Source organism: Podarcis pityusensis (assembly GCF_964106645.2).
Source record: "Podarcis pityusensis genome assembly, chromosome: 7".
Classification (NCBI taxonomy): domain Eukaryota; kingdom Metazoa; phylum Chordata; class Lepidosauria; order Squamata; family Lacertidae; genus Podarcis; species Podarcis pityusensis.
In genome coordinates, this window is record NC_138031.1 from 44,722,659 (window position 1) to 44,732,361 (window position 9,703).

The 9,703-nt window shown below is 40.0% G+C and overlaps 1 protein-coding gene across 8 annotated transcripts in view; it reads left to right on the forward strand.

The window, feature by feature from the left end:
• KCTD1 (potassium channel tetramerization domain containing 1) overlaps positions 1-5,487 on the forward strand; it is a 51,083-nt gene extending 45,596 nt beyond the window's left edge. For all 8 annotated transcript variants that reach the window (XM_081014442.1, XM_081014438.1, XM_081014439.1 and 5 more), the window contains one exon: positions 14-5,487. In XM_081014442.1, the coding sequence (XP_080870568.1) occupies positions 14-172 (159 nt within the window). In that variant the 3' untranslated portion in view covers positions 173-5,487. The remainder of the gene's footprint in view (positions 1-13) is intronic.
• Positions 5,488-9,703: the final 4,216 nt, after the last annotated feature.

A 9,703-nucleotide genomic window follows, 5' to 3' on the forward strand; every position in this document is an offset into this window, starting at 1 on the left:
TCCTATTTTGTAGGTACTTGAGAGGTTGCAACAAAGAGGCTTTGAAATTGTTGGCTCCTGTGGAGGAGGGGTGGACTCTTCCCAGTTCAGTGAATATGTACTTAGGCGAGAACTCAGAAGGACATCTCGTTCATCCTCTGTCATTCGAATAAAGCAAGAGCCTCTGGACTAAGGACATTTTTTTTTCTTATGCGACAACAAAAAAGGGGACCTTTTTCCATGGGCAGTCGGAACACCAAAAGAGCTCTGGAATGAAACATTGAATAAAGACACATTTATATCAAATATAGAGACCATACCTGTATTGATACAGGAGCATTTGGATTAGTAATAATAACCTCAAGGTGTAAAATATGTATATGTAAAAAGTTAGAAATGCAAAAAGAAAGAAAACCCCCTTAAAATAGTAGGTGAGATTGGTGCTGTGAGGGCCATTAAGTGTCCTAGGCCATAGCCAGGCCTGATTTACAATAAAGAAGCCATTGCCGGAAGGGGAGGCTCACAGCTCCCTTCCATTTTCCATTGCCAAATGGTGATCTGTTTTTCAGCATGTACATCCTGAATCAAGTTTGCAGGTGTTTGTGTCAGAGATGACTGGGCACAACTCTAGAAAGCATCCATCCATTACACAACAGAGGTCATGAACAGGAAGTCACACACTTCTGTCTGTCTGACAGATGTGAACCATCTTATTTTTTTATCAGATGGAGTCAGAATTTATTCCTACAAGGCAGAGTTGCTCTGGTTTGACTCCAGTGCATTCATTTTTATTATTTTTTAGTCAAATGAAGTACACTAAATTCTGTTAATGTCTTGATTTAAGTCAACAAAAGTAAAGAAAAAATGAAAAATGTTTAAAAATCAAGATGAGCATTTGCTTTTAACTTGCTCTATTATGCATCTGATACATTCATTGGACAGTAAGTGGTGCTGAATTCTGTGCACAAACAACAATATGAAGGCACAAATACGTTACTTAAAGAAAGGCAATGTGCTTTATCTTTAGTTCGTAGTGGCAAACGGTTCTAATGCACCTCAGGGTGCTTCTTTCTCTCCATCACAGACAAGTGACCTAATGTTGGTTAATACGATCTTTTCAGTCCTGGGCAATTATGTTGTAAAGTCATTAAATGCAGGCCTGTACGACTGCTTTTACGTCTATCTAATGCTAACATCCCTGTGTAGTATAATTTCATCACTGCCCATAAATTCACAAGTATTGTTTTCCTTTCTGAGTAGTATAATTCTGCACAGTTTTGCCGAAGATGTTGTTTTAAGGAGAAGGGCAGGCCCTCCAGCCACTGAGTAACAATACAGGCAAGTCCCCACATATGTTTGTTTGACTTGCATGTGACTGTGTATACGTGCGGCACCAAGAAATAAATAATGATGGGAGAGACCTGGAAAGTCAAGGATAGACAGAAAGTAGATCTGGATCTACTAGTAGATCTGTGGATGATTTGCTGTGATTTCTGACTCCCCAAAGCAACAAACAAATGACCCACCTCTGCCCCATATAATACTGTAATGATGAAAACTTAGACTAACCAAGAATGTGTTTTTTGTGTGGAAGGACTGTGCACAACATCCAGTTCTGGCACTTCTGGAATCAGAATTAGTTAATCTTAAATTTATATCTTTTGCAGCAGACTCTGGCTGGTAGATCCTGAAGTCTGCCTACCCCTGGTCAAAAGGAGCAATTGCAAAGCCAGTTGAGGGGCCACAGGAAATGGTATGAAAACTGCTCTGTTGGTGGAGCACAAGATCCACTAGCAGGACAAAACTCACAAAATACAGAGAACTGCAGACAAAACTATCCTTAATACAAAACCTAGTGACCAAAATCAGATAAGGAGAAGCCTGTATTTTTCAAAAGGACCAAAAACACAGTAAAAATAACTATCAGATAACTAACTACAATAGTAAGTTCATAATATCCCATCATAAGCCAAACGCACTTTGACACAGAGGTCTTAATCAGTGGCCTTAATACAGAAAGAAACATAGTGCAACCATTCTGTAGGCTTTAGCTCTTGACTTTGGCTTCAAATCTCTCTTATTAACAACCAACCAAATTATTTTTCATCTCTATTTCCATCAATGTAAACTTTCCCAGGATACAACCATACAGATTTACCTTCTTTCTACAGATTCAAAGTGGTATTTTTCAAGGTCACAAGATGTGACAGTTAAAAAGAAAGTTAAAGAGAGACTATAATTGGTTCTCATGCTGGCTTCTATATGTTGGTTATTTTATTGCATAGTACTGAATGTTTTGATTTTTTTCTGTAATGCTTGGGGGGGAGGAGCCGTTTTAAAAGGGTGGGGGAGGATTTCATTCTCACCTAGAGCTAAACAAGCAAAGCCTCTGGAAAGCATTTTTCATAATTTCCAGAGTAGTAGTGAAAACAACAAAAAGTGTCATGGCACCTTAAGAACATAGAGAGAGCCTGCTGGACCACACCAATGACCTGTGTAGTCCACCATCTTGGTCTTACAATGACCAGCCAGATGCCTGTAGGAAGCCTGCAAACTGGACATGAGCAACAGCACTCTGCCCACCAGCAAATCCCAGTGACTGGTATTTAGAAGCATACAGCCTCTTGACAAAGGAGGTAGAACATAGACAAATTCATGGCCACTAGCCACAATGGCTAAGCCTCATTTAAAGCCACCCAAGCTGGTGGCCATCACTGCCTCCCATGGGAGTCAGTTTCATGTTTTATCTTTTCTTTTATCTGTTCTGAACCTTCCAAAATTCAGATACATGTTCATGAGTTTTAGTGTTATAAGAGACGGAGAAAAACTTTTACCTACCCATTTTCTCCATGTTATACATAATTTTGTAAACTTCATCATGTCACTTCTTACTGGTCTTTTCTCTAATTAAAGTTCCAAACTCTGCAACCTTTCCACGTAGCAGGGGTTGCTCTCATTTTGGTCGCCACTTTCTGAAGCTTTTTGAGCGCCACAATATCCTTTTTGAAGTGGGCTAACCAGAACGGTACACGGTATTCCAAATGCTGTTGCACTATCGATTTGTATAACGGCATTATGATATCACCAGATTTATTTTCAGTTCCTTTCCTAATGATTCCTAGCATGGAATTTGCGATTTTCACAGGTGCTGTTGACATCTTCCATTAGCTACAACCCCAAAGTCTCGTTCCTGGTCAGTCACCTCCAGTTCAGACCCCAAGAGTGAAATGACGGTGTATATTTTTTGCTCAGATAAACATCACTTTAAAGACTAACACCATTATTTTGGCATACTCTTTGATGGACTATAGTCTTGTGCCATAATAAATGTGTTAATCGTCAAGGTGCCCCAATACTCTTCGTTGTCTGTTCCAGTGTAGCCTGATTATGTCAAGGCATTGGCTATCCTGGTGAACAATAATTTGGTTGGTTGTTAATCAAGGAGGTTTGCTTCTCCTTTGAAGGTCTTGCTCTCCTTTGAGGTCTCATATACTATAAAGCCAATTGAATTGTTCTGCTTTGTTTGTTATATTTAGACCACCTCTGTCAAAATGTGTTTGGCTTAAGCTGTAATATCCTTAATGATTTGGCCTACTACAGATTTATTATTCAAGTATGTATCTGGTAGTTAGTGTAATAACCTTTCTTTCCATTTTCTTTCTTTCTTTTTAGGAACACATTCCTGGCACCTGAGAGCCCCTAGTATGTGACATACATATCCCAGTGGTGGTGTTTCACAAATTATGGGGGCCAGGACAGGACGGGGGGGGCGTCTCTAGGTTCTGCAGGGTCCTAAACCCCCTTGTTCCCCTGACACCTCACCAAAATGGGCCTTAAACTGCGGATCCGGTTTAGTTAATTCCATGCCATTGACCACAATAGGAAGGAAATATAAATGTTTTTGTTTTCTTAACAGTAACAGGGGAAGGGATCTGCTTCCTAATTCTCACCCTGTACACAGGAATCCAGCAGGACTTTGACCATTCTGGTTGCTCTCCCATGGAAACTACCAGCAGCATCAGCAACAACAGCATATGAGTGCTTTGCCCACCTCCTCTCCAGATTTGCTAATATAAGGGTTATCTCATTTTTCTTTAGGTCTCCTCTCTTCCTTGTAAGGGAGGGACAATTTGAATAATGGCTGGCATATATTTTTCGAATGGACAGTGGGCATTGAGTTTTATTTTTTTCAAATATTTTTGGTCCCCGTCTAACTTGGAGCATCCTTTGAATTTTTACACTTGGCAAAATTTGAACTACTTAGTATGCAAAGTGCTTTCTGAATCACCATTTAAGTCTAATGTATTGCAGACAGAGCTTCTCCTAGCCTCTCGACTGAAACAGTTTTCTTTCCTCCCTTGCCCTCTTGTTTTTTTTTAAAACCCAAACAGCACTCTTCCTCTGACTTTACAAACCCACAAAACAGATACAGTGGTACCTCTGGATACGAACAGGATGCGTTCCGGAGCCCCGTTCGCATCCAGAAGCAAACATAACTAGTGATGGCACGTCTGTGCACGTGTGTGTCACTTTTCACTGCTTCTGCGCATGCGCGTGACGTCATTTTGAGCATCTGCACATGCGCAAGCGGCGAAACCCGGAAGTAACACACTCCGTTACTTCCGGTTTGCCGCAGAGTGCAACTCAAACACGCTCAACCCGAAGCACATTCAACCCGAGGTATGACTGTATGTAGTAATTCTTAAAAACTCAAAAGCCAGCACACTGCTTTGGGGTTTGTTTTTAAGTTTTTAATTTGGTCCTTATAAAGGTCTGGTGCTGTTGCTATTTGGGGTTTTTCTAAGAACCTACATAGCTGCCTCCATTTATTTTATTGTCTTAAGTTATTCTAATTGCTTAATTGGTTTTGGCTTGTCTCAACAGAGATTACAAGGTATACAACAGAAAACCCATACTGTTCACAGGTGATGCTTTTGTGGCATAAGACTCACCAATCACCAATCACCACATTTATCCTTACCCAAAATACCTTTTTATATCCAATACTGTATATTAAGTAAGCTATGACTACACACTCCTCCTCCTTATGGAACAGTGAACTGAAACAATGGTGCAAACATTCCATTTTATTTTATTTTATTGTGAGACTTGAAGCTCTGAATTCAAGCTTTTCCCAATCAAACAAAAAGGGTCTATTCTGGTATATCTCAAACCATCCAAAGCTAAAGGAATTCTTCTGGGTTTTATAAAATAAGGGCAGGTAGTCTTGCATCTCCCAGAGGGTATGGCAGGGGAACTTAAATTGATCATGCCAGGAAATAAGTGGGAGGATAAATCCCATACATAAATGTTCAGTACATTGATGGCAAAACTCAGAATTGCCCTACAAGTATCAGCTTGTAAAATAAAATACAACTTTGCTTTTCCAGTGTGGTGTATATCTAAAGCGGATAAGCTTAAAAATACTGGATAAAATGGCAAATGATGTTAACATAGAGTTGCACTGAGAAGGTAGATTGAGTAAATTTCTGGATTCAGATTTGTAAATTTGGACAATAGCAGTTCTATTGTATTGCTGTTTCTGGATCATTGTTAAATGTTTTGGTTTTTTAATGATGGCAGTTAGTCTTAATGAAATAAATGTATGTGCATTTTTTATTTAACTTTTTTTTTTTTTGCACTGAGGTGAAATGGAAGGAATATGAACTCTGGTACATCCACATTTTAAAAACTGTTTTTAACCAGTAGAATAATCTGTAAACATGTAGGGAAGGTACTTTATAAGTACCCTACATGTACTTAACTTGGAATATTTTGCATGTTCACTCCCCATAACCTTGAAAGAAAAGGGTGGAGATTCTAAATTTGTCTCTTGCCCAAAATGTAGCATATTTGACAGGCAACGACAGACTATACATGGTTTTGGATTCTGTGTTTTGGTATTTTGAAAGAAATACTATCACACAGGACTTAGTCTTCCCCCTTACAAATGCTGCAGCTTAACATTGCTGTTTCTGGGCTGCACTTGATACAATCTGAGGCCCTTATCATTCATCATACTTGTCCAGTTTTCTGAAGCAAACATTAACATCTCGCTCCTTTCTAAATCTTTGAATAGTCAGATAAACACTGCATTGAATGTTATTTTTTTGAACTGAATCACACATTGTGGAGGTCTGGTATGTTAATGGCACTGTACTCTAGGTCACAGACATGGGCTCCAAGGTCATGAACTGAATAAAAATAATGCAACAAGGGCAAACAATATGTAGACTTGTAGGTGACACTGATTAGCCCTTTACAAAGAAAGCAGACTCTTTTAACAATCTGTCAAATGTCATTTATTAAATCAGATCAATAGATACAAGCAATAAATATATTGAATAAGGAAAAAACCAGTGATGGCAACCAGCTCTCTTTTTACAGGTTAATAACATTGTGATGCACTGTAGTTGTAATTTAGCTACTTTTTAAAATTAACAATAATGATGAAAATAATTGCATTTGATGCCATCAGCAGGTGCTGTATTTTTGCTGTAATGCATGGGAAAAGGGAAAGGAACATCAGCTGCCAACATTGTGTGTTCTGTCAACATGATTAAGTGGTAGCAGAGGGACTGCTGGGAACATACACTGGAAATGCCACACAACATGACCTTCCTCAGAGTAAAAATGTGGCTGGAGGTGGAAATGAAACTAGGTTCCAAAGGCAAATTGAAGGCACTGTTGCTTATATCAATGATCAATGCATTTTTACCAATACAAATACCTCTTTCTAGTTCCTCATCGTGTGTTCTGATTATTTCCTAAAAGCACCATCAGACCACTATGTCAAATATAGAAACTTTGGGGGGTGGGGTGGGGATCATAGTTCAAAAAAGTGAACTTAATTGTATGTTGTTGTCCAGATTTGTTTATTAAGCAAATACTATATAGTACATGACGAATGCTGGGGAAACACAAGGAAGGAAGGTGCAGAGCTGTATCAGATGCTGAAGAACTCTTTTTCTATTTGATCTAGCTTAGTATTACCCATGCTTTGACTTCCAGTGGCTCTCCAGTACTCAGGCAGAGGTAGTTCCTATCATCTGCTACATCAGGTGTCAGGAACCTTTGGTCCTACAGATGTGACATCAATGGCTACTAGCCACAGTGACTACATCCTGCTTCCGGTATGTCAGATTCTCCTTCCAATATCTCAGATATACCTTGTAAGTACCAGCTGCTGGTAATCGCAAGTGGGTAGAGTGTTATCACACTCCTGTCCTGCTTGAGGGCAGCCATTGTGAGAAAAGGATGCTGGATTAAGTAGGCCTTTGGTTGCTACGATGTTCTTATGCTAGAAGCAGCCCAGGTAGGTTTTGGGTAGGTTCTTGTTTGGCGGTACTGATGCCAGTGGGTCAAGCAGCAACAGTCACTTGGATGTGCTGTTAAGGGTGAGTGTGTCAATGCAGAAACTGGAGATTATAATAAATTGAAGCTCGGAGGATGAAGTGAGGAGCCTTTAACGTGTCTTACTAATGTGCAAGCAGTAAACTTGTCCACACTGGGTTGTTACCTGACAGGTCTAGTAAGTAGTTAGGAAGAAGCACCAACTGCACAGGAAACCAACAGATGGAACCAGCATTCACTGCTGAAGTTGTATCAAAGAACAGCTTAATTCTTCAAGGAAATGTAGTTATTGCTGGTCTCCTTTTAATGTTATACTAAGTTTGGTTTTGCATTTGGATGCTAAATAGTTTTGAATACACCTTCTTAAAAGTTGTCTTTGTAGTATATATTTTTGTCTTATGATGACCAGTTTGCCAAAGAGAGTGTGTGCTTTGAATTGGATTAAATATGGGGGAGGAACCCCCACAACTGCAATATTGACAATTGTTCAAATTATATTTTTATTTTTGTTTAGAAGCTAAAACCAATTACTTCATTCTGTCATTCCTGTCCTGGAGAATTCTATATTATGAATTATTTCTATTGGACAACTGGTATTTGAATGCAGACATTCTTGCTGCCTGAGGTTTATTTACAGTGGAAATGAAACCAAGAAACCTTCAAGGCCCTCAGGCCAGTTGATTTTCTCAGACTTCAATGTGAGTGGTTTATTATTTCTTGAGGGACTGGAGGGATCACCAGTACCAAGATCAATACTTTGCATTAAGGTTTTCTGTTATCTTTGGCTATTTCCTCACTGATCTGGTTACCCAGGCCTCAAAAAAACAAACAAGCACAAACCTGGACATGTTGGATCAGATGTTCTGTATTTAAGGCTGAAACTGTTTCTGCTTCAAATACAGTCTCATTCTTGCATTTGCAATGCAAGATGTCATGGGAAGAGATTGGGAAGCTGGCTGGTTTGTTGTTTGTAAGGGAAGAGAATCCATAGCCCAGGGCACAGCATCTATCTACATTTTCCTACATACTAACAACTAGCCTTTGTTGATTTGTATGCTAGCTATTATTTAACATCAGGTTGCATAATTGTATTGTGTGACTTTTGCAGGGACCATGTGTGCTCTTCAACAAAAGGGAGAGTGGATGGTTGTGTGTAATTAACTCTTGGACTTGCAATCAGGAATCAAAAAGTAAGGGATATTGAATGCCAGACTGAGTACTCTCTGGCATTTAAGGTAGAACTATATTTTATATATGGGTTAAACCACAGAGCCTAGGGCTTGCCGATCAGAAGGTCGGCGGTTCGAATCCCCGCGATGGGGTGAGCTCCTGTTGTTCAGTCCCTTCTCCTGCCAACCTAGCAGTTTGAAAGCATGTCAAAGTGCAAGTAGATAAATAGGTACCGCTCCGACGGGAAGGTAAACGGTGTTTCCGTGTGCTGCTCTGGTTCGCCAGAAGCGGCTTAGTCATGCTGGCCACATGACCCAGAAGCTGTACGCCAGCTCCCTTGGCCAATAAAGCGAGATGAGCGCTGCAACCCCAGAGTCGGCCACGACTGGACCTAATGGTCAGGGGTCGCTTTACCTTTATGTTTTATATGAGAACACAGGAAGCTGCCTTATAGACTCAGGCAAGCGGTTAATCTAGTTTGGTATTGTCTACACTGACTGGCTGTGATCCTCCATGCCAGGAATTGAACTTCAGTTCTTCCGTGTGCAAATTTTACCCTCTTCCTCCTTAAAATCTAGTTCAACTTACTCATGCCTTGACCTCATAAAGGTTTTTATTTCCTTGCCCCTGCTTCTTATCGTTGTCCTACTGCCTACAGGAAAATGCATACCATTACAGTGTCAAGGCTAAGTTGAACTAGACTGGAGGAAGGGAAATTCTCTTTGCAGGAGAATTTCAGGATGCCAGCTCATCTCTTTGCAGTGTGTACTTGCGCCACATGTGTCCCTAAGATTTAATGTAATGACTTGTGGTGTGTAGCGTTGTTGTTTTTACCATCCCAAATTTCAGAAACTAGTGCTGCATTAGAAATTTTCTCCCCTAAAAGATGAACTACATGCTCAGTATACTTGTTTGGAAAGAAACCTCAGTGGGTCTAGTCTCTATGCATCATAAATATTGCATTCTTGAGACCACTCTTGTTTGGGGGCTTGCGCTAGGATGGAAAATTTGTCCTGAAGATTTATCATAACAGGGGTGAGTTCTGCAAGCACCAAGCCAGTGGGCAACTATATTAGAGTTGCTATCCTGAGCAGATGGTGGACTGGAGCAAGAGAGCTATGTAAAAATAAAAAAGAAAGAAAGTCTCTGTAGTCTGAGCCGGGGAAGATGACAAATGAGCTACCCCGTAATACAAAAAGGG